This window comes from Salmo salar, chromosome ssa16 (assembly GCF_905237065.1).
Source record: "Salmo salar chromosome ssa16, Ssal_v3.1, whole genome shotgun sequence".
Classification (NCBI taxonomy): Eukaryota; Metazoa; Chordata; class Actinopteri; order Salmoniformes; family Salmonidae; genus Salmo; species Salmo salar.
The window spans coordinates 12,247,624-12,273,527 of NC_059457.1; the positions used below are offsets into that span (position 1 = coordinate 12,247,624).

General features: G+C 42.6%; 1 protein-coding gene across 1 annotated transcript in view; it reads left to right on the forward strand.

Annotated features, from left to right (window-relative positions):
* Positions 1-6,448: 6,448 nt before the first annotated feature.
* The window catches only part of LOC106573278 (synaptotagmin-9), a 49,866-nt gene continuing 30,410 nt past the window's right edge, over positions 6,449-25,904 (forward strand). The window contains exon 1 of the mRNA XM_014148186.2: positions 6,449-6,952. Within this exon, the coding sequence (XP_014003661.1) occupies positions 6,805-6,952 (148 nt within the window). The 5' untranslated portion in view covers positions 6,449-6,804. The remainder of the gene's footprint in view (positions 6,953-25,904) is intronic.

Here is a 25,904-nt window from a genome sequence, read left to right on the forward strand (position 1 = left end):
GTCCCTCATAGTCCAGACCAAAGGTGGTGGTAGTGTTGGTCTGTGGTCCACTCCAAACTGTCAATGTTTAAATCATGAATCAAAATTGTGTTGACATTTCAAGAAAATATTGTTATTTCACATAGCCATACCACAAGGTAGCTACTCTATCTACTTCATTCATGATGAGAAAGCTAACTGGAACAAGCTATCTAGCTAGCCAACTTGCTAGTAAGCTAGCTGGCTAAGTTAGTTAGCTAGCTAGATTATATTAACCAGTATTACAAAATACACCTAAACATTTTAAAAAGTTAGCTGTCACCTTGAGTCTTGACAGGGGTAAAAAGGCAATTTCGTTATTTGTTAGCTAGTTAGGCTACCAGTTAGCTTTTACTGCCCTATCAAGTCTAGCTAGCTAGCCTTACTGGCTGCTGACTAAACTAGCTAAAACATCACACTTCTTTGTTTCTCCAGTTGTCAGTTCGACCACACACAGTTAACACACTTATTTGTGGTGCCCAAATTCTAAAAGGACAGTTGGAATCCCACAGCAGAAAATATGTCACGTCCTGACCAGCAGAGGGTGTAGTTGTGTAGTATTTTGGTCAGGACGTGGCAGAAGATGTTGGTGTATGTTTGTTCTTGGTGTTGTGTTTCTATGTTGGTCTGTGTGGCTCCCGATCAGGGACAGCTGGTTATTGTTGTTCCTGATTGGGAGTCATATATACTGCTCAAAAAAATTAAGGGAACACTTAAACAACACATCCTAGATCTGAATGAAAGAAATAATCTTATTAAATACTTTTTTCTTTACATAGTGGAATGTGCTGACAACAAAATCACACAAAAAGAATCAATGGAAATCCAATTTATCAACCCATGGAGGTCTGGATTTGGAGTCACACTCAAAATTAAAGTGGAAAACCACACTACAGGCTGATCCAACTTTGATGTAATGTCCTTAAAACAAGTCAAAATGAGGCTCAGTAGTGTGTGTGGCCTCCACGTGCCTGTATGACCTCCCTACAACGCCTGGGCATGCTCCTGATGAGGTGGCGGATGGTCTCCTGAGGGATCCCCTCCCAGACCTGGACTAAAGCATCTGCCAACTCCTGGACAGTCTGTGGTGCAACGTGGCATTGGTGGATGGAGCGAGACATGATGTCCCAGATGTGCTCAATTGGATTCAGGTCTGGGGAACGGGCGGGCCAGTCCATAGCATCAATGCCTTCCTCTTGCAGGAACTGCTGACACACTCCAGCCACATGAGGTCTAGCATTGTCTTGCATTAGGAGGAACCCAGGGCCAACCGCACCAGCATATGGTCTCACAAGGGGTCTGAGGATCTCATCTCGGTACCTAATGGCAGTCAGGCTACCTCTGGCGAGCACATGGAGGGCTGTGTGGCCCCCCAAAGAAATGCCACCCCACACCATGACTGACCCACCGCCAAACCGGTCATGCTGGAGGATGTTGCAGGCAGCAGAACGTTCTCCACGGCGTCTCCAGGCTCTGTCACGTCTGTCACATGCTCAGTGTGAACCTGCTTTCATCTGTGAAGAGCACAGGGCGCCAGTGGCGAATTTGCCAATCTTGGTGTTCTCTGGCAAATGCCAAACGTCCTGCACGGTGTTGGGCTGTAAGCACAACCCCCACCTGTGGACGTCGGGCCCTCATACCACCCTCATGGAGTCTGTTTCTGACCGTTTGAGCAGACACATGCACATTTGTGGCCTGCTGGAGGTCATTTTGCAGGGCTCTGGCAGTGCTCCTCCTGCTCCTCCTTAAACAAAGGCGGAGGTAGCGGTCCTGCTGCTGGGTTGTTGCCCTCCTACGGCCTCCTCCACATCTCCTGATGTACTGGCCTGTCTCCTGGTAGCGCCTCCATGCTCTGGACACTACGCTGACAAACACAGCAAACCTTCTTGCCACAGCTCGCATTGATGTGCCATCCTGGATGAGCTGCACTACCTGAGTCACTTGTGTGGGTTGTAGACTCCGTCTCATGCTACCACTAGAGTGAAAGCACCGCCAGCATTCAAAAGTGACCAAAATATCAGCCAGGAAGCATAGGAACTGAGAAGTGGTCTGTGGTCCCCACCTGCAGAACCACTCCTTTATTGGGGGTGTCTTGCTAATTGCCTATAATTTCCACCTGTTGTCTATTCCATTTGCACAACAGCATGTGGAATTTATTGTCAATCAGTGTTGCTTCCTAAGTGGAAAGTTTGATTTCACAGAAGTGTGATTGACTTGGAGTTACATTGTGTTGTTTAAGTGTTCCCTTTATTTTTTGAGCAGTGTATTTAGGAGTATGTTTGTCACTTTGGTTTGTGGGTGGTTGTGTTAACACTGCTATGATTTTGTAAGTAGCCTGTTAGCCTGTCTGGAGTCGTTCGTGGTTATTGTTTTCTATGTATACTTTGCTCTAAAATATTAAAAAGATGAGTATCCACATTCCTGCTGCGTTTTGGTCAATTCAACACGGCAACAATTATGACAGAACCACCCACCTAAACAAGACCAAGCAGCGGAAAAAGGAGAGTAACACTGAGTATATGGACTATGGTGAAGAATGGACTTGGGAAGAGATTCTGGATGGGGCTGGACCTTGGCACCAGGCTGGGGAATACCATCGCCCACGGGAGGAGTTGGAAGAAGCCAAGGCAGAGAGGCGGTGATATGAGGCCAGGAACGCGCTGGCGAAGAAGCCGGAGAGGCACCCCCAAGACATTTTTTGGGGGGGGCATACGGGTAGTTTGGCTAGGCCTAAGAAGAGCCATAAGCCAGCTACCCATGAGTATATGGAGGAGCGTATGAGGTGGAGGGCGCCGTGTTTCGCTGAGGTGCGCACTATCTCGCCCATACGCACGCACAGTCCGGTGCGCGCCATTCCAGCCCCTCGCAGATGCTGTGCTATAGTGGGCATCCAGCCTGGTAGGAGGATGCCTGCGCAGCGCGTCTGGTCACCGGTACGCCTCCTAGGACCAGGCTTCCCTACTCCCGCTCTATGCACGGCAACCATCAGGCCCCTGCACAGCCCAGTTCGCCCTGTACCAGCACCCCGCTCGTACAGGGCTGCTAGTTCCATCCAGCCAGGACGGGTTGTGCAGGCGGTGCGGTAAAGGCCACCTGTACCTCCTGGGCCATGGAGGCCACCTGTGCCTCCTGGGCCATGGAGGCCACCTGTGCCTCCATGGCCCAGTTTTTCCGGTTCCCGCCTCTCGTGCTAACCCAGAAGTGAGGACCTCCAGTCTGGCATGACCAGTACCAGCAACCCGGACCAAGCTTCCCATTAGTCAGCCTAGTCCTATTCAGCCTGTTCCCGCTCCTCGCACTAGTCCTGGGGTGCATGTATCCAGCCTGGTACCTCCTCTACCAGCCCCACGCATCAGGCATTCAGTGCGTCAGCCCAGCCTCAAGAGCTCGGCACCAGTGTGCAGTCCAGAGTATCCGGCACCAGTGTGCAGTCCAGAGTATCCGGCACCAGTGTGCAGTCCAGAGTATCCGGCACCAGTGTCTAGTCCGGTACCGAGGGAGTCTGCCTGCGACCCGGTACCGAGGGAGTCTGCCTGCGACCCGGTACCGAGGGAGTCTGCCTGCGACCCGGAACCAAGGGAGTCTGCCTGCGACCCGGTACCAAGTGAGTCTGTCTATGACCCGGAACTGAATAAGTGGATAATTAACTATGAATTAACTGAGTCTGCCTACAGTATGGAACTGAAGGAATCTGCCCACGATCCACAACGGAGTGAGTCGGTCTATGACCCGGACCCCAATGAGTCTGCATACAACCTGGAGGGCAGGAGGCCGGAACCAGAGCCACCTCCAGGATAGGTGGGTTGGGGGGGGGTGTAGCACAGTGCCGTCGTTGACGGCAGCCACCCTCCCTTCCCTCCCTTATTGTTTAGGGGGTATTTGATTTTGTTTTGTTGTGGTTTTTGGGGATTTTTGTGGTTTCTTTTTTAGGTGCTTCGGGGTATGCCCCTTTAGGGGGGGGTACTGTCACGTCCTGACCAGCAGAGGGTGTAGTTGTGTAGTATTTTGGTCAGGACGTGGCAGAAGATGTTGGTGTATGTTTGTTCTGGGTGTTGTGTTTCTATGTTGGTCTGTGTGGCTCCCGATCAGGGACAGCTGGTTATCGTTGTTCCTGATTGGGAGTCATATATTTAGGAGTATGTTTGTCACTTGGGTTTGTGGGTGGTTGTGTTAACACTGCTATGATGTTGTAAGTAGCCTGTCTGGAGTCGTTCGTGGTTATTGTTTACTATGTATACTTTGCTCTAAAATATTAAAAAGATGAGTATCCACATTCCTGCTGCGTTTTGGTCAATTCAACACGGCAACAATTATGTGATTGAGTGCTTTTAGCTTGCGGTTTGCAAGCCTTTATCCAGAGCGAATACCAAAATTATAGCTAGTGTCTGATTGAATTAAATGGATTTCATATTTGCCAAATTATTGAGCATGTCCTCAACTCAAATAAGCATTAGAAATTGTCCTTACTTATCATATAAAAATGCATATCAAGATCCTGATACGGACCTCAGTCAAGAGCATATGCATTGTATGTGCTGAGAAAATATACTATGTAGGTCTACTGTCAGTTTTTGTCACCATATAGAGAAAATAAGATCTCCACATAGGCCTGTCTTAGGATATCTAAGGAGTCAATACCAAGTGTGATATCCAAAAAATGATTTCTTCATTGATGAAAAATATGTATTTCATATTTGTCAAATTATTAAGCTTGTAAACTCAGAAAACATCTTTATTTTCAGCATATCAAGATTCATATATGGACCTCAGCCAAGAGAAGCATGAATCAATATAGCTTCATATCTTGAATGTGCTGAGAAAACACAGATACTGTATGTGATGTATACAGTCAGTATTTGTCAACATGAAGAGAGAAAATAGGGTGTCACATACATTTTCTCAGGATATTGAATGAGTCCATATCCAGCCATAGGAAATGTCCATGTAGATTTTTTGAGTAATCCCAATAGCATATATGTCTAAAAGAGACATGAATTCAGAATTTGTCATGATATGGTGCATATTCAAAAGTCAAAATATACATTGGAAATGGTCTGTGTTCTGTAGAATATCAAAAACATGTCATGTAAAGATATCCCCTTATATGAACCATTTTCGTCCAGTGAGAAGTTAACGTTTTGCTTGTTCTGGGAATGTTTATTTTTAGGTTGCAGGGAGGTTCTGGGAACGTTTTACTCTGGTTCCTTGAAAGTCTTCCTGGGAGGTTTTAGTAACGCTATGAGAACAGAAATTATAGGTTATTTTGAAGTTTTGAGTAACTTCCTTAAAAATGTCACTTAATGTTTCAGTAAACCTTGTAAGCACTGCTATCTTATTTGGGATTAGCATTTTTTAACTCCAAGCACAGATAGAACACACAATGCAGTTCCTTAGGCATTAATCATGCAAACACACTTATTTTTTTATTCTGCGAAGGAATCAGTGAGATTTGAACCTATTATCTCTTGTTCAACCAGGATGGAGCTAGCATGCCATATCTATTTTACACATACAAAGCTGTTCATTTTAGTCTATTCAACCCCCCCCCTTTTTTTAAGTATACAAGCACTCATTAAGATCAGGTGTGGCCAATTATTGTGCACAGCCAACACACCTGAACACACTGAACAATTTTGAGGATAGAGAGTGTTTTGTTGATGCTGAGAATGGAATGTATATGTTTTTAAATAACATTCTTAGAACGTGCTCTGAAAGTTACTAAAGTCTTCCTGTCATTTTTATTGAACGTTTTTATAATGTTCTCAGAACAATTTGAGAACATGACTTTAAATAGAACTTTGAGGAAAACTGTAGGAAATGTTATATTGAAGTACTGAAACTCCCACAGAAGAACGTTGTTTCTCTAACGTTCTCTGAACTATTTGAGAACATTCTCAATGTCAAACCAGTTGGAGAACGTTCCTAGAACATTACCACATTTCTTATTAAATGCAACCATGTTTAAATGTTTAGGAAACATGCTGTTAAAGTAATGAAATATCAAGAAAAGTATGTTTTTCATCATGTGCTGAGAATGTTCCACCCAAGCAACTATCCTACATCATTCCCAGAAAGTTGTGGGAAGGTTGTATGCAAAACAACCATAGGACAACCATGCTCTCACTAAGCTCTAAGAAACATATGGTTCCCAGAACGGTACGTGTCAGGTTGATCAAAGGTCTAGTCAATTGTTAAATATGGAAAGTAGCCTTCTGTCACAATAAAAATCCACAATTCATCAATTAATAACAAACCTTGAAAGATTGATTCACCACAATGTCTGTGTTTTTATTGCCCGTCCCATCCCTGGCTCTGCTGGGAACGATAGTGCAGGGTATGGTGGGTAGGCAGAACGGAGATTCCTGTGAGTGCATTGTAAAATAATTGCACGCAGTCAAAGCCATTCATTCAAGACCTTGAGGAGCACAGCTCAGTAATTCAGCACCACAGTCTAGTGGACACCGCACAACACACAACGCAACGGAGGACAGCAAATTCCAGTGGATGGATTCAACCAGTGGTACAATTCTAATACTTAAAATATATTCAAGATAGAATATAAAGTTTTGACATAGGCTTAACTAAAGTCATCTTTCAGAGGAAAACTTCGTTGGATAAAGAGTTTAGCCACTCTTCGCTTGCGTAATGCTGGTGTAGGCAAAAGTGCTATTTGGGATGACTGAATGCGCCCGGCGCCTGGAATCGGGGTCTAGATACTGTAGGCGTTAGGAGTGTTGTGGAGCTGCCGGAGAGCCCCTTCATTATTAAGAAGGATGCTGGTGGGAAATGCCTGGAGACAGAGAGGACGAGATTTTTCGAAAGGCTCTGGAACTGCTGTCGGATCTCTGTTCTAGGGGCGAAGTGCAAAACGACAACTGTGTGGATTTTATATACTATTTTCGAGATCTTGCCAGACCAAGATACTCAGACTCAGGTATGTTGTGGAATGCTGTAACTAATATAAAAATCATGAGATGCATTTAAATAGATTTTCTTTTGCATTGTGAGATTTGAAACTTATACCAACTCAATTTCAGAAGTTAATGTAAACTATATCTTGGAAAATAGACAGAAAATTGCAACGATTTCAGTGTTTTTTAAAACTGTTTTTAAGACACTTTTCCATTGATTAGGAGCTTTAGGAACTTGTTGCATATGCTTTATATCAATTAAAACGGGATAACAGTGCATTGTGTATTTCAATTTAAACGACCTACATGAGCTTGCTTGTGGAGGGGATATGAGCCCCACCCATTCTCCATAGCCCAGATAACATAATGCTTTGAAGATTGCATGACACAATATTCCAGTGGCAGTATCATTCTAAATTATTCTAAATGTTTTGTATTCTAAATGTTCATTTGGCTGTTTATTTATGATTTATATTGCTGTATATTGACTTTGATAACAAAACTACCTTTAAAGAGCAACTGCCCCTAAGAACTAACTAATCCCTTTGAAAAGGGCCTATGTGGTATTAACCTGGATTCAGGGGTAGATGTAACATATATACATAAATCCGGAACACACCAATTAGTTTGATATGTTATATGTTTATTTATGTATTCATTTATATTAACATTCACCTAATACCTTTTTTGCACAATTGGTTAGAGCCTTTAAGTAAGCATTTCACTCTAAGGTCTACACAGGTTGTATTTTTATTTTATTTTATTTATTTCACCTTTATTTAACCAGGTAGGCAAGTTGAGAACAAGTTCTCATTTACAATTGCGACCTGGCCAAGATAAAGCAAAGCAGTTCGACAACATACAAAAACACAGAGTTACACATGGAGTAAAACAACATACAATCAATGATGCAGTAGAAAAAAAAAAAAGAAAAAAAAATATTATATACAATGTGAGCAAATTATGTGAGATAAGGGAGGTAAAGGCAAAAAAATGCCATGGTGGCAAAGTAAATAAAGTATAGCAAGAAAAACACTGGAATGGTAGATTTGTAGTTTGAAGAAAGTTCAGAGATAAAATATAAATAATATGGTGCAAAGGAGCAAAATAAATAAAATAAATAAATACAGTAGGGGAAGAGGTAGTAGTTTGGGCTAAATTATAGATGGGCTATGTACAGGTGCAGTGATCTGTGAGCTGCTCTGACAGCTGGTGCTTAAAGCTAGTGAGGGAGATAAGTGTTTCCAGTTTCAGAGATTTTTGTAGTTCGTTCCAGTCATTGGCAGCAGAGAACTGGAAGGAGAGACGACCAAAGGAGGAGTTGGCTTTAGGGGTGACCAGAGAGATATACCTGCTGGAGCGCGTGCTACAGGTGGGTGCTGCTATGGTGACCAGTGAGCGGAGATAAGGGGGGACTTTACCTAGCAGGGTCTTGTAGATGACCTGGAGCCAATGTGTTTGGCGACGATTATGAAGCGAAGGCCAGCCAACGAGAGCGTACAGGTCGCAGTGGTGGGTAGTATATGGGGCTTTGGTGACAAAACGGATGGCACTGTGATAGACTGCATCCAGCTTGTTGAGTAGGGTATTGGAAGCTATTTTGTAAATGACATCGCCGAAGTCGAGGATTGGTAGGATGGTCAGTTTTACGAGGGTATGTTTGGCAGCATGAGTGAAGGATGCTTTGTTGCGAAATAGGAAGCCAGTTCGAGATTTCACTTTGGATTGGAGATGATTGATGTGAGTCTGGAAGGAGAGTTTACAGTCTAACCAGACACCTAGGTATTTGTAGTTGTCCACAAATTGTAAGTTAGAACCGTCCAGAGAAGTGATGCTGGACAGGCGGGCAGGTGCAGGCAGCGATCGGTTGAAGAGCATGCATTTAGTTTTACTTGTGTTTAGGAGCAGTTGGAGACCACGGAAGGAGAGTTGATGGCATTGAAGCTCGTCTGGAGGGTTGTTAACACAGTGTCCAAAGAAGGGCCAGAATTGTACAGAATGGTGTCGTCTGCGTAGAGGTGGATCAGAGATTCACCAGCAGCAAGAGCGACATCATTTATGTATACAGAGAAAAGAGTTGGCCCAAGAATTGAACCCTGTGGTACCCCCATAGAGACTGCCAGAGGTCCAGACAGTAGGCCCTCCGATTTGACACACTGAACTCTGTCAGAGAAGTAGTTGGTGAACCAGGCGACGCAATCGTTTGAGAAACCAAGGCTACTGAGTCTGCCGATGAGGATGTGGTGATTAACAGAGTCAAAAGCTTTGGCCAGGTCAATGAATACGGCAGCACAGTATTGTTTCTTATCGATGGCGGTTACGATGTCGTTTAGGACCTTGAGCGTGGCTGAGGTGCACCCATGACCAGCTCTGAAACCAGATTGCATAGCGGAGAGGGTGCGGTGGGATTCGAAAATGGTCGGTAATCTGTTTGTTAACTTGGCTTTCGAAGACCTTAGAAAGGCAGGGTAGGATGGATATAGGTCTGTAGCAATTTGGGTCAAGAGTGTCACCTCCTTTGAAGAGGGGGATGACAGCAGCTGCTTTCCAATCTATGGGAATCTCAGACGACACAAAAGAGAGGTTGAACAGGCTAGTAATAGGGGTTGCAATAATTTCGGCAGATAATTTTAGAAAGAAAGGGTCCAGATTGTCAAGCCCAGCTGATTTGTAGGGGTCCAGATTTTGCAGCTCTTTCAGAACATCAGCTGAATGGATTTGGGAGAAGGAGAAATGGGGGAGGCTTGGGCGAGTAGCTGTGGGGGGTGCAGTGCTGTTGAATGCAGTAGGGGTAGTTAGGTGGAAAGCATGGCCAGCCGTAGAAAAATGCTTGTTGAAATTCTCAATTATAGTGGGCTTATCGGTGGTGACAGAGTTTCCTATCCTCAGTGCAGTGGGCAGTTGGGAGGAGGTGTTCTTATTCTCCATGGACTTTACAATGTCCCAGAACTTTTTAGAGTTGGAGTTGCACGAAGCGAATTTCTGTTTGAAAAAGCTAGCCTTGGCGTTTCTAACTGCCTGTGTGTATTGGTTTCTAACTTCCCTAAAAAGTTGCATATCGCGGGGGCAGTTCGATGCTAATGCAGAACGCCACAGGATATTTTTGTGTTGGTTAAGGGCAGTCAGGTCTGGGGAGAACCAAGGGCTATATCTGTTCCTGGTTCTAAATTTCTTGAAAGGGGCATGCTTATTTAAGATGGAGAGGAAGGCATTTTTTAAAAATAACCAGGCATCCTCTACTGACGGGATGAGGTCAATATCCTTCCAGGATACCAGGGCCAGGTCGATTAGAAAGGCTTGCTCGTTGAAATGTTTCAGGGAGCGTTTGACAGTGATGAGTGGAGGTCGTTTGACCGCTGACCCATTACGGGTGCAGGCAATGAGGCAGTGATCGCTGAGATCTTGGTTGAAAACAGCAGAGGTGTATTTAGAGGGCACGTTGGTTAGGATGATATCTATGAGGGTGCCAGTGTTTGCGGCTTTGGGGTTGTACCTGGTGGGTTCATTAATAATTTGTGTGAGATTGAGGGCATCAAGCTTGGATTGTAGGATGGCTGGGGTGTTAAGCATGTCCCAGTTTAGGTCACCTAGTAGCACGAGCTCTGAAGATAGATGGGGGGCAATCAGTTCACATATGGTGTCCAGAGCACAACTAGGGGCCGAGGGGGGTCTATAGCAGGCGGCAACGGTGAGAGACTTGTTTTTGGAGAGGTGGATTTTTAAAAGTAGAAGTTCAAATTGTTTGGGTACAGACCTGGATAGCAGGACAGAACTCTGCAGGCTATCTCTGCAGTAGATTGCAACACCGCCCCCTTTGGTCGTTCTATCTTGTCTGAAAACGTTGTAGTTAGGGATGAAGATTTCAGAGTTTTTGGTGGACTTTACTAAGCCAAGATTCAGACACAGCTAGGACATCCGGGTTGGCAGAGTGTGCTAAAGCAGTGAATAAAACAAACTTAGGGAGGAGGCTTCTAATGTTAACATGCATGAAACCAAGGTTATTACGGTTACAGAAGTCATCAAAAGAGAGCGCCTGGGGAGTAGGAATGGAGCCAGGCACTGCAGGGCCTGGATTCACCTCTACATCCCCAGAGGAGCAGAGAAGAATAAGTATGAGGGTACGGCTAAAAGCTATAAGAATTGGTCGTCTGTGACGTCCAGAATAGAGAGAAAAAGGAGCAGGTTTCTGGGGGCGATAAAATAGCTTCAAGGTATAATGTACAGACAAAGGTATGGAGGGATGTGAGTACAGAGGAGGTAAACCTAGGCATTTAGTGATTATGAGAGAGATATTGTCTCTAGAACCATCATTGAAACCAGAAGATGTCATAGCATGTGTGTGTGGAGGAACTGAGAGGTTGAATAAGGTATAATGAGTAGGGCTAGAGGCTCTACAGTGAAATAAGCCAATAAACACTAACCAGAACAGCAATGGAGAAGGCATATTGACATTAAGGAGAGGCATGCTTAGCCGAGTGATCAAAGGGTCCAGTGAGATTCAGACAGCTAGCCGGGCCATAGGTAGCAAGCTGGTGGAAGATGGGAGGGAGGTCTGTTTTTAGCCACCTCGTGCGTTTCCGTCTGTGGGTTAGTGGGGTTCCGTGTGGAAGGGGGGACCAGTCCAAGTTGGCAAAATAGTTAGTTATAGTGGCCCAAGAAAAGTGTCCGATAGACCTATTCAGATCGCAGCCGAAAAGACAGCTAACGATTAGCGGGCCGCAGATGGGCGATCAGGTTACGTCGCGACGGAGGGGCCAGTTGGATAACTCCCTCGGGCAGATAACGTCGGTGGTCCAGTCGTGAAGACCCGATGGGGCTCCGCATCGGCAGTAAAACGGGTCAGGATAGGTGAGTTGTAGCCCAGGAGACACTTCAGCTGGCTAGCTCAGGAATAGCCCAGGAGTGGCTGACGGAACTCTTCAGCTGGCTAGCTCCGTAATAATGTGTGTTAATTCCGTGACCGACGTTGCCAATAGTCACTCAGGTAGCAGCTAGTTAGCTGCAAGATCCAGGTGTAAATGTATTCGGCGCACGTGACAAATAACTTTGATTTGATTTGAATTTGTGGATGTCCATCATCCATTTTGTATGATATGTTATGAATTACAAGTTATGTTACACATTTCAATTGGTACAGCATGCTACGAATTGCAATTCATACAATATGTTATGAATTTGCAAAATGTATGATATGTTACGAATTCTAATTCCTAGCTAGGTGGCTAGGTAGCTAACGTTAGCTAGGCTAAGGGTTAGGTGTTAAGGTTAGGGTTAGGAGTTAGCTGACATGCTAAGTAGGCTAGTTGCAAAGTAACAACAACAAAAAAATAAGCAGTTGCAAAGTTGCTAATTATCTAAAATGCTAAAGTTGTCCGTGATAAGATTCGAAACACCCGTGCTAGACGTTTGCATTATACGCCGACCCATCCACCCAGACCAACCACCCTACTTTCGTTTTTGGCTTAAGTAACTTTCTGTCTTACAGTGCATTCAGAAACTATTCACACCACTTTACTTTTTCCACATTTTGCTTTGTTGCAGCCTGAATGTAAAATGTATTCAAATTAGATTTGTTTGTCACTGGCCTAAACACAATACCCCATAACGTCAAAGTGGAATTACATTTTTATTAATGTATTAAAAATAAAAAAAAACTGAAATGTCTTGAGTCAATAAGCATTCAACCCATTTGTTATGGCAAGTCTAAATAAGTAAAATATTTGCTTAACAAGTCCTATAAGTTGCATGGACTAGTGTGCATTAATAGTGTTTAACATTATTTTTGAATGACTACTTAATTTCTGTACACCACACATACAGATTCAACCACAAAGACCAGGGAGGTTTTCCAATGCCTCGCAAAGAAGGGCACCTATTGATAGATGTGTTAAAAAAAAGAAAAAAAAGCTGACATTGAATATCCCTTTGAGCATGGTAAAGTTATTAATTACACTTTGGATGGTGTTACACTTTGGATCAATACACCCAGTCACTACAAAGATACAGGCGTCCTTCCTAACTTGCAGGAGAGGAAGGAAACCAGTCAGGGATTTCACCATGAGGCCACTGGTGACTTTAAAACAGTTTATTGTCTGTGGTAGGAGAAAACTGAGGATGGATCAACAACATTGTAGTTACTCCACAATACTAACCTAGTTGACAGGGTGAAAAGAAGGAAGCCTGTACAGAATCAAAATATTCCATAATATGCATCCTGTTTGCAACATGCACTAGAGTAATACTGCAAAAAAATTGGCAAAGCAACTTTTCGTCCTGAATACAAAGTGTTATGTTTGGGGCAAATCCAATAGAACACTTTACTGAGTACCACTCTCCATATTTTGAAGCATAGTTGTGGCTGCCTCATGTTATGGGTATGATTTTAATCGTTAAGGACTGGGAAGTTTTTCAGGATAAAAAATAAGTGGAATGTAGCTAAGCACAGGCAAAATCCTAGAGGAAAACCTGATTCAGTCTGCTTTCCACCAGACACTGGGTGAAAAATTCACCTTCAAGCAGGACAATAACCTAAAACACAAGGCCAAATCTACACTGGAGTTTCTTACCAAGAAGACAGTGAATGTGCCTGAGTGGCCCAGTTACAGTTTTGACTTAAATCTGCTTGAAAATCTATGGCAAGATTTGAAAATGGTTGTCTAGCAATGATCAGTAATCAATTGGACAGAGCTTGAAGAATTTTTAAAAGAATAATGGGCAAATATTGTACAATCCATGTCTGAAAGCTCTTAGAGACATACCCAGAAAGACTGTAATCGCTGCCAAAGGTGATTCTAACATGTATTGGGATGTGAATACTTATGTAAATTAGATATTTCTGCATTTAATTTTCATTAAATTGGCTAACATTTCGAAAAACATGTTTTCACTTAGTCATTATCGTGTTTTGTTCGTAACCTTTTGTCATGATTGTGATGTTGCCAGATTGTCTTTAGATACAGGATAACTTTAGCCATCTAACTAAGATTGAGGGGACCACTATATTTTAGCTAGCTAACATTAGCATTGCAAGATATTTTTGACGAACTTGGCTAGTAACAATATTGGCAACATTGCCATCTCTCTAAAGTAAATTTGACAACATCATAATATGGAAGAGTTGTTTCCTACTAATTATTTGCCTGCTTAAATTAACATCATCGTATTTCCATGCCACTCTTAGTATAATTTAGACGAAACAGTCACATTAGCCTCCGAGGTGCAACCCATGTCTAGGGCACGAATATATAATGGTTGCAGTTATGGTGGTAATGGAAAACTCATGTCTGACTATAACAGTATACTAACTAGCAGGAACAAACTCAAAATAACCCAGGGCCATAGCAAAACATGTCACAGTTGGTTGCATACTGTAACGGTGTCACCGCTCTTTAGACATTTTTTCCTATATCTGTTACCCGTCGCAATGATTATTTTTGCCGCATTGCTATTTTCGAAAATACCTGGGTCTATAGCAATCTGCCAAATGACAAACTCATTCTAATTAGATCAGATAGGTGTGTTGTAACTGTTGCCTTATAATGACATTAACATACAGTACCAGTCAAAAGTTTGGACACACCTACTCATTCAAGGGCTTTTCATTATCTTTACTATTTTCTACATTGTAAAAACTATGAAATAACACATATGGAATCATCTAGTAAGAAAATGTTAAACAAATCAAAATATATTTTTGATTTTAGATTCTTCAAAGTAGCCACCGTTTGCCTTGACAGCTTTATACCTTCTTGGCATTCTCTCAATCAACTTCATGAGGAATGCTTTTCCAACGATCTTGAAGGAGTTCCCAAATATTCTGAGCACTTGTTGGATGCTTTTCCTTCACTCTGCGGTCCAACTCATCCCAAACCATCTCAATTGGGTTGAGGTCGGGTAATTGTGGAGGCCAGGTCATCTGATGCAGCACTCCATCACTCTCCTCGGTCAAATATTCCTTACACAGCCTGGAGGTGTGTTTTGGGTCATTGTCCTGTTGAAAAACAAATGATAGTCCCACTAAGCGCGAACCAGATGGGGTGGATAATCACTGCAGAATGCTGTGGTAGCCATGCTGGTTAAGTGTGCCTTTGAATTCTAAATAAATCACCAACAGTGTCACCAGCAAAGCACCCCCACACCTCCTCCTCCATGCTTCACGGAGGGAACCACACATGCGGAGATCATCCATTCACTTACTCTGCGTCTCACAAAGACACAGCGGTTGGAACCAAAAATCTCAAATTTGGACTCATCAGACCAAAGGACAGATTTCCAACGGTCTAATGTAACTTTTTTGTGTTTCTTGGCCCAAGCAAGTCTCTTCTTATTATTGGTGTCCTTTAATAGTAATGGTTTCTTTGCAGCAATTCGATTCTGAAGGCCTGATTCATGCAGTCTCCTCTGTGAGTTGATGTTGAGATGTGTCTTTGACTTGAACTCTGTGAAGCATTTATTTGGGCTGCAATTTCTGAGGCTGGTAACTCTAAAGAACTCTAATTATCCTCTTCAGTAGAGGTAACTCTGGGTCTTCCTTTCCTGTGGCAGTCCTCATGAAAGCTAGTTTCATCATAGCACTTGATGGTTTTTGCAACTGCACTTGAATACATTTTAAAAGTTCTAGACATTTTCCTGATTGACCGACCTTCATGTCTTAAAGTAATGATGGACTGTCGTTTCTCATTGCTTATTTGAGATGTTCTTGCCATAATATGGACTTGGTCTTTTATCAAATAGGGCTATCTTCTGTATACCCCCCTACCTTGTCACAACACAACTGATTGGCTCAAACGCATTAAGAAGGAAAGAAATTCCACAAATTAACTTTTATCAAGGCCCACCTGTTAATTGAAATGCATTCCAGGTGATTACATCGTGAAGCTGGTTGAGAGAATGCCAAGAGTGTGCAAAGCTGTCATCAAGGCAAATGGTGGCTTCTTTGAAGAATCTGAAATATAAAATATATTTTGATTTGTTTAAAACTTTTTTGGTTACTACATGATAGTTTTGATGTCTTCACTACTTTTCTAAAATGTAAAATCTTTAAAAAAAATAAAGAAAAACCCTTGAATGAGTAGGTGTTTCCAAACCTTTGACTGGTACTGTATATTGCTAAGAATTTGAGAGGGTGACCAGCACCAATGTCAAACACCATAACCACTGTCCCAATAAGGGATTTCTCTAGGGCATACGCTTATTGGGCCAGTATAGTTAGGCCCTGTCCTGAAGAAACCCTAATCCCTATATAAGTGCCAAGAACAAGGTACTTATTTAACTAGAAAGTCAGTTTAGAAGAAATTTGTATTTACTATGACAGAGTACACCAGCCAAATCTGGACGATGCTGGGCCAATTGTGCACCACCCTATGGGACTCCCAATCACAGACAGTTATGATACAGCCTGGAATCAAACCAGGGTGGCTGTAGTGACATTGAGATGCAGTGCCTTAGACCACTGCACCACTCAGGAGCCCAAATCACAGAGAGATTTTACATTTTCACATTTACATTTTAGTCATTTAGCATACGCTCTTATCCAGAGCGACTTACAGTAGTGAGTGCATACATTTCATTTCATGCATTTTTTAAATTTATTTATTTATTTTTTATTTTATTTTATTTTAGTTCATTTCTTTGGGAGCTAAAGCACAGAGAGATCCTGGCCGCACATTTTAATTCATGGCAATAAAAATTAAACACCAGGTAAAAAACGTAGGTGTTATTTAAGATTCTGAACTCAATTTCTAATCAGTCATTAGGAATGTGACAAAAATAGCTTTTTACCAACTGAAGAACATTGCCAAGGTGAGGCTGTTTCTCTCTCAGGCTGATGCAGAGAGACTCATCCATGTTTTTATAACAAGCAGGCTTGACTACTTTAATACTCTCCTGTCTGGTCTACCCAAGAAAGCCATTGGTCAACTGCAAAACATACAGAATGCTACAGCAAGGGTACTTAGCAAGACCAGACAGAGAGCACACATTACACCAATTTCAAGGTCTCTGCACTGGCTGCCTGTGAGTTTTAGAAATCATTTTAAGATTATTCTGTTGGCTTTTAAATCAATCCATGATTGTGCACCCAAATGCATGTCAGACATGCTTTTGAGTTATGTACCCAGTAGGTCTCTCAGGTCCTCTGGCACTAGCCTTTTAACTATCCCATAGCCTAGGACCAAGAGGCATGGAGAGGCAGCCTTTAGTCATTATTCCCCCAGCCTCTGGAATAGCCTGCCAGAAAAACCTGAGGTTGGCCGAAACTGTAGACATTTAAAAGAGATCTTAAAACACACCTTTTTAGATTTGCTTTTCCTTAGGTGGCTTTTTAGTCATTCAGATTTTGTTATTCTTTTGTTTTTTTATCCTGTTATGTTTGTTGTGTAGTAAATATTTCAGTTTTAATTTGAATTGTTTTTAGTTTTTTTGTGAAGCACATTCCATGTCTGAAATGTAATGTACTGAACAAAAATATAAACGCAATACGTAACAATTTAAAAGACTTTTCTGAGTTACAGTTCATAGAAGGAAATCAGTCAATTGAAATACATTCATTAGGCCCTAATCTATGGATTTCACGACTGGGCAGGGGCGCACCGATGGGTGGGCATAAGCCCACCCACTTGGGAGCCAGATAGTCACCTGGAATGTATTTCAATTAACAGGTGTGCCATCAGTTAATTTGTGGAATGTCTTTCCTTCTTAAAGCGTTTGAACCAATCAGTTGTGTTGTGACAAGGTAGGGGTGGTATACAGAAGATAGCCCTATTTGGTAAAAGACCAAGTCCATATTATGGCAATAACATCTCAAATAAGAAAAGAGAAATGACAATCCATCATTACTTAAAAACCTCTCAGGCTAGTGGGGCGCCTAGTGGACACCTTGTGGAAGCCATAGGAATTGCAATCTGGGAGCTGCCCCTATGCTTTTCATTGTAAGAGCATGGGCTCTCTTTTTTCCTACCATATCTATTGTGTTATAGTCTCATACATTATTTTAACATTTCTACAAACGTCAAAGTGTTTTCTATCCAATGGTACCAATTATATGCATATCCTGGCTTCTGGGCCTGAGTAACAACATTACTTTGGGCATGTCAGTCAGGCGGAAATTCAGAAAAAAGGACCCTAGCCTGAAGAAGTTTAGATATGAAGTTCAGTCAATACGGAACATTTCAAGAACTTTTAAAGTTTCTTCAAGTGCAGTCGCAAAAACTGTCAAGCGCTATGATGGAACTGGCTCTCATGATGACCGCTACAGGAATGGAAAATCTAGAGTTACCTCTGCTGCAGAAGATACGTTCATTACGGGTACATACAAGTGTCTTAGTACATACAACGGGTACCTACAAGTGGGGTAGCAGGTAGCCTAGTGGTTAGAGCATTGGATTTGGAACTGGAAGGTTGCAAGATCAAATTCCTGAGCTGACAAGGTAAAAATCTGTTGTTCTGCCCCAAGACAGTTAACCCACAGTCATTGAAAATAAGAAAGTGTTCTTAACTGACTTGCCTAGTTAAATACAGATAAAATAAATTGCAGCCATAAATGCTTCATGGACTACAAATTCTTAATTACAATGAAGTGTGTGTGTGTGATGACAAGAGAGACCTAAGGCAACAACATGGTAGCGGTACAAACATTATTGGGCAAGAAGGTAGAGACAACAATACATCATGCAAAGTAGCCACAATTGACAGTAAGAGTGTCCATCATTGAATGAAGAGATTGAGATAAAACTGTCCAGTTTGACTGTTTGTTGCTGCAGTGAACTGAAAAGACGAGCGACCCAGGGATCTATGTGCTTTGGGGACCTTTAGCAGAATGGGTGGTGCATGAGGGCTGCAGTAGATATCTCAGATAGGGGGGAGTGAGGTTTAAGAGGGTTTTATAAATAAGCATCAACCAGTGGGTCTTGTGATGGTTATACAGAGATGTCCAGTTTACAGAGGAGTGCAGTGATGTGTCCTATAAGGAGTAGTGGTGGCAAATCTGAATGGTAAAGAACACCTAGCCGCTCGAGAGCACCGTTACCTGCCGATCTATAAATGACATCTCCGTAATCTAGCATGGGTAGGATGGTCATCTGAATCAGGGTTAGTTTGGCAGCAGCGGTGAAAGAGGAGTGATTACGATAGAGGAAACCAAGTCTAGATTTAACTTTAGCCTGTAGCTTTGATATGTGCTGAGAGAAGGACAGTCTCGCCATACTCCCAAGTACTTGTATGAGGTGACTACCTCAAGTTCTAAACCCTCAAAGGTAGTAATAACACCTGTGGGGAGAGGAGCATTCTTCTTACCAAACCACATGACCTTTGTTTTGGAGGTGTTCAGAACAAGGTTAAGGGTAGAGAAAGCTTGTTGGACACTAAGAAAGCTTTGTTGTAGAGCGTTTAACACAAAATCCGGGGAGGGGCCAGCTGAGTGTAAGACTGTATCATCTGCATATAAATGGACGAGAGAGCTTCCTACTTCCTGTGCTATGTTGTTGATGTGAATTGAGAAGAGCGTGGGGACGAATTGCTGCAAAGAAACCACCACTAAAGGACATCAATAATAAGAAGAGACTTGCTTGGGCCAAGAAACATAAGCAATGGACATTAGACCTGTGGAAATTTGTCCTTTGGTCTGATGAGTCCAAATTGAAGACTTTTGGTTCCTACCGCCATGTCTTTGTGAGACGCGGTGTAGGTGAACGGATGATCTCCGCATGTGTATTTCCCATCGTAAAGCATGGAAGAGGAGGTGCTATGGTGTGGGGGTGCTTTGCTGGTGACACTGTCAGCCTACATGCAATATGCTTTGTGGACTTTACCACATCGGAGGCTGCTGAGGGGAGGATGGTTGATAATAATGGCTGGACCGGAGTAAATGGAATGGCATCAAACACATGGAAACCATGTGTTTGATATATTTGATACCATTCGACAGATTCCGCACCAGCCATTACCATGAGCCTGTCCTCCCCAATTAAGGTGCCACCAGCCTCCTTCACCGGACAGATGTTACTCTCCGGTTTTTGATGAAACACCGGTGTGGTTGAATTTATTCTGCCACTGTGTCGTCTTATTTTCTCTGCCTTTGGCCTATATACATCCCAGTGGCAAGGCATTTGAACAAGCAGGTTATAGAGCAAACAACGCAATCATCACAACACATAGGTTGTAATATGGCAAGTTTTTCCTGGCTCGGCTTCCCCGGTGATTTTACCCACACACAGCTACTGTCCAAATCCCAGGTTAGGACATGTTGAATAATAATTACAGTACAGCTGAACATGCACAATGTAGTCATCTATGTTAAAGTGTGTCAAATATTTAAGTATGTATGTTAAAAGCATTATCTGTGTGTACGTCATATCCCTAACATTGCCAACAGACAAAGAGCTATGAATGGGTCAGTGGTTCACAGTTCACCAATCAAGGTGTGATGTGTAATGTAACTTTCTTTTGGAGAACGTTTCTTTGGGACCATCAGGCGACATTCTGACAACTGATACACAGAAATGTTCCTGCAACGTTACCATGAAACGTGTCTACAACAATTGTATCTTATATTCTGAGAGCATGGCAACCCTGTTCTGTGTATGTTTCGTGGGACGTTGATGGAATATTCTCCTAACCCTCAGAAACCTGGGCACATGAATGTTCTTGCAACGTTCCCATGAGATGTGTCTAGAACATTAATATCTTAAATTCTGAGAACATCGTAACCACGTTCTGGGTAAGGTCTATTTCACATTAAGGGAATGGTCTTTGGAAACATTCCTTGCACATCACGGGAACATTCCTATGAAAACTTTATTTAATGACCTAATGAGACTCTTAAGGGAACGTTCTCTAAAGTTGTGGGAACATTTGTTGTTAGCTGGGTAGTTGCTACATACATTTTTTTGAGTGGTTAAAACTATCATTTTGATATAATGGATGGCCAGTCCTTGCATCCATAGCTCTGTCTATGGATTTGAGAGTGGTTACATTTCTCTAGTCCCAGCTTTTTACCTAAACAGAAATGGGGTGTCCGCTTTGTAATTGTTTCAGTTAAGGATACTAGCTGTAAGTGACAAATAGTGATTATTGAGCAAATGGAAATTGAGCTGGTACCCCAGTCTAACCACCATATACTATCAAGTCACAGACCAGAGTCGTTTGAGTCATTTTGTTACAGTAGGCTCGATATTAGATGCTGGGCTTGACTGATGCGTTTAAACATGTTACAAATTCCATTAAACATGCATGATCCTACGGAACTTCTGCTAACAGATATTTTCCTGAAAGACTCTGTGAACTATTTATTGCACATTGCTCCACATAAGCAAGGTTCTATAGATGCAAAATGATAAGAACACCACGGGAAGTGTGGAAACTATTTTTGACCCTCCCATACTGCCATCCATGTCTGAATAATAGAGGACCACAATGAAACTTGATGCCTTGGTTTTGGTCATGCCCACTCTGGTCTGGACAGTCACAAATGGAATTTCTAGTAGGAAACTAACTGGCCATAAAGCTACATAAACTGCTGGCATTAAATGCCAAAGGGCAATGGGCTTACTTACAAGAATATACAAACAGCAGTTGTAATAATTGGACAGTTGAGAAAAGTCTATATCATGTCCTCTGATTATGCAATAAAGGTTGCTTGGCAAAGTAGCTAGAATCAAACGACAGAGATTGTCGCTTTCCAGATGAAGAGGTTAAGAAAACCTTTTTGTCCGTGTTGTTCACACAATTTTCTCTTGCTAAACAAAGCCTCTGGGCCAGTTGGTCCACTGCAACAGCATCCAGTGGAGCAAGTATTGTCAGTTACAAGTAGTTTTCTTCGTGGATCAAAAAGTCTGTTATCATAGCCCTTCTAGGGGAGCAATACATCTATTCTAAAGATCCATCAGAGGTGCCTGGGTGTTAACTCCAGTCTCTCAATCCCCCATATTAAAATGACCTCTCACCTTTGCAATTGTCCCTTATTGACATATTGTTGGCTGTGCTGCTGTTTGTCACAACCTGGCTTGCCCTCTCTATGGATGAGTAGCAGACCAATATAAACAACACAATGGGTATAATGGAAGGGCCTATATGACTCAGGCTTGTATATTAGGAGTCTTCTGTAATTCGCCAAATAATTTCACCTTCATGAAAATATAAACTTTTGTAGATCTAAACCTACTGAGGGTTGTGGATGTGTATGGATCTGTGAAGACGATTAATATATGATCAAACATTATAGAACTATGGGGATTTCCCTCATCTCATCAGAATGAGGCACTTGAAGGAGCTTCTTTCTCCCAAATCAAGGTCACCCCCAGCAGGCAGAGTGTAGCCCCTGGTGGATAGGCCAGGAGCCAGCAGCCCAGTGTAGGAGAAAACACAGGTCAGACCGGAGGGGCTCCTTGAGAAATTATAACATATTCATTGCTTTCCACTCAAGCTGGGAAAAATGTGGCCGGTCGAACTGTGCTGTTGCCCTCTGGTTCGATGAGTTCTTCCCTTTGTTAATCTACTAACCTTCTAGTGCTCTTATATTCCCTGTGGTTGATATCGCTCTTTTCAGCATTCAAATAATCAATTCAAATCACATTTTATTTGTCACATGCTTCGTAAACAACAGCTGTAGACTAACAGTGAAATGCTTACGGGCCCTTCCCAACAATGCAGAGAGAAAACATTTGAAAAATAGAAAAATAACAACACAAAGAGTAAATGCACAATGTGTATCAATAACTTGGCTATATACACGGGATACTGGTAGAGTCGATGTGCAGGGGTACGAGGTAATTGAGGTAGATATGTACATATACTGTAGGTAGGGGTAAAGTGACTTGGCAACAGGATAGATAATAAACAGTAACAGCAGTATACTGTAGGTAGGGGTAAAGTGACTAGACAACAAGATAGATAGACAGTAACAGCAGCATACGTGATAAAAATAATTGTTAGTGCAAAAAGGGTCAATGCAGATAGTCCGGGTAGCTATTGGTGAACTATTTAGCCATCTTATGGCTTGGGGGTAAAAGCTGTTCAGGGTCCTGTTGGTTCCAGACTTGGTGCATCGGTACCGCTTGCCGTGCGGTAGCAGAGAGAACAGTCTGTGACTTGGGTGGCTGGAGTCTTTGACCATTTTTGGGGCCTGAATGGCAGGGAGCTCGGCCACAGTGATGTACTGAACCTTACGCACTACCCTCTGCAGTGCCTTGCGGTCAGATGCCAAACAGTTACCATACCAAGCGGTGATGCAGCCAGTGAAGATGCTCTCAATGGTGCAGCTGTATAACGTTTTGAGGATCTGAGGGCCCATGCCGAATCCTTTAAGACTCATGATGGGGGAGAGGCATTGTCGCGCCTTCTTCACAGCTGTGTTGGTGTACGTGGACCATGATAATTCTTTAGTGATGTGGACACCGAGGAACTTGAATCTCTCAACCCGCTCCACTACTGCCCTGTCGATGTGTTGTATGTGGAGGATGAGTGTTGCAGTAGGTAGCTCAGATAGGGGGGAGTGAGGCCTAAGAGGGTTTTTTAAATAAGCATCAACCAGTGGGTCTTGCGCTGGGTATACAGAGATGGCCAGTTTACAGAGGAGTATAGAGTGCAGGGATGTGTCCTATAAGGAGCATTGGTGGAAAATCTGATGGTCAAATGGTAAAGAACGTCTAGCCACTCGAGAGCACCCTTTTCCTGCCGATCTATAAATTACATCTCTGTAGGATTACATCTCTGGGTAGGATGGTCATCTGAATCAGGGTTAGTTTGGCAGCTGGGGTGAAAGTGGAGCGATTACAATTGAGGAAATCACGTCTAGATTTAACCTTAGCCTGCAGCTTGGATACTGTATGTGCTGAAAGAAGGACAGTGTACTCTCTAGCCATACTCCCAAGTACCTCAAGCTCCACATCCTCAGAGGTTGTAATAACACTGGTGAGTTCAAAAGAAGGTTAAGGGCATAGAAACCTTATTGCACACTAAGAAAGCGTTGTTGTAGAGCATTTAACACAACATCCGGGGAGGGGGAGCTGAGTATAAAACGGTATAATCTGCATATAAATGGATGAGAGAGCTTCCTACTGCCTGAGCTATGTTATTGATGTGAATTGAGAAGAGCTTGGGGCCTATGATTGAGCCTTGGGTACTCCCTTGGTAGCTGAGACATCATATGTTCTGACTTTACACATTCAAGTCTACCGTATCAAAGCTTTGGCTTTAAAAAGTAAATAAAAATAGCAAAACAACATTGCTTAGAATCAAGGGCAGTGGTGACATAATTTAGAACATGTAAGGTTACAGTATTTTTACTGTCGCTGTAAAAATAAAATAAACTCAAACTCAAGTTACACATCTGTAACCTGAGTGGAATTCAGATTGCATTCCAGTGAGAATACTATAGACATCAAGTCAGCCAGTGTCACGTCCTGACCAGTAATAGGGGTTATTTGTTATTGTAGTTTGGTCAGGACGTGGCAGAGGGTATTTGTTTTATGTGGTTCGGGGTGGTGGTTTGTTTAGAAGGGTGTTTGATTTATTATTTCCGGGTTTTGGGTTATGTTCTATGTTTTTGTATTTCTATGTTCTTTTTAGTTTAGTATTTCTATGTTTAGGTATTGGGTGTTGGACTCTCAATTGGAGGCAGGTGTTTTCTAGTTGCCTCTGATTGAGAGTCCTATAATTAGGTATGTGTTTGTGTTTGGAGTTTGTGGGAGATTGTTCTGTGTATAGCCTTGTGCCTTACCAGACTGTTATTCGGCATTGTGTTTTGTGTACGTGTTTATTTTGGTTTCCCTTCTTTTCCGTAATAAAGAAGATGAGTACATACGATCTCGCTGCGTATTGGTCCGACAATGATTTCTCTTTATCTTCTGACGAAGAAGAATGTGACAGCCAGTCAGTTGAATATTGGCAAGTTTTTCCAACACTTTTGATAAATAGGGCAAGACTTTGGCCTATAACAATTAGGATCAGCTTGATCTCCCATTTAAATAAAGGACTTAGCGTGGCTTCCTTCCAATCAATGGGAACCTCCCCAGAGAGGAGAGACAGGCTAACAAGGTGAGTGATGATGATAGGGGTGATAGGGGCTGCTCAGTGATGATAGGGGCTGCAACCTTAAAAGAAGAAAGGATCTAAACCATCTCACCCAGATGTTTTTTTGGGGGTCAAGTTTAAGGAGCTCCTTTAGCACCTCAGACTCAGTGACCGCTGCCTGCAGGGAGAAGCTGTGTAGCAGGGCAGTGAAAAAAGAGGGAGGAGCATTATAAAGGCTGGGAGATGAGGAAGTGTTGGACAGGCAAGGAGTGATGGCTGAGTCAGATAGGAATCCTGACTTAATGAAGTGGTGATTAAAGAGCTCAGCCATACGCTCCTTGTTAGTAACAACCACATCATCAACCTTAAGGGACATGGGCAGCTGTGAACAGGGTTTATTCTCCAGGTCTATCATCGTTTTCCAGAACTTCTTGGTGTTAGACCCACAGAGAGAGAACTGCTCCTGAAAGTAACTAATGCTGGCCTTCGGGATAGCCTGAGTGCACTTACTTCTCATTTGTCTGAACGACAGCCAGTCAGCCTGAGTATTTTGTGCCGAGCATTTTGCCAAATGGTGTTATTGAGGTGGAGTAACTCCACCAGATCACCGTCAAATCAGGTACTGAAACTATTTTTAATTTACATTTTCTTTATGAGAGCGTGCTTGTTAACAATACCACTGAAAATATTTTAAAAAGAAGCCCCAAGCATCTTCAACAGAGGGGATCAAACTGAATCTATCCCAATTTACAGAGGCCAGGTGATGAAGGAAGGCTTGCTCATTAAAGTTTTTCAGCAAAGCGCTTTATGACAAATCAGGACAGGTCGTTTCACTGAGCAGCCATTACGAACACAGGACGTAAAACATTGATCACTAAGAGCATTACAGAAAACACCAGACTGATACCTTTCAGGATTATTTGTGAGGATAACATCAAGGAGAGTAGCCTTTCCTGGGTATTTGCAGTC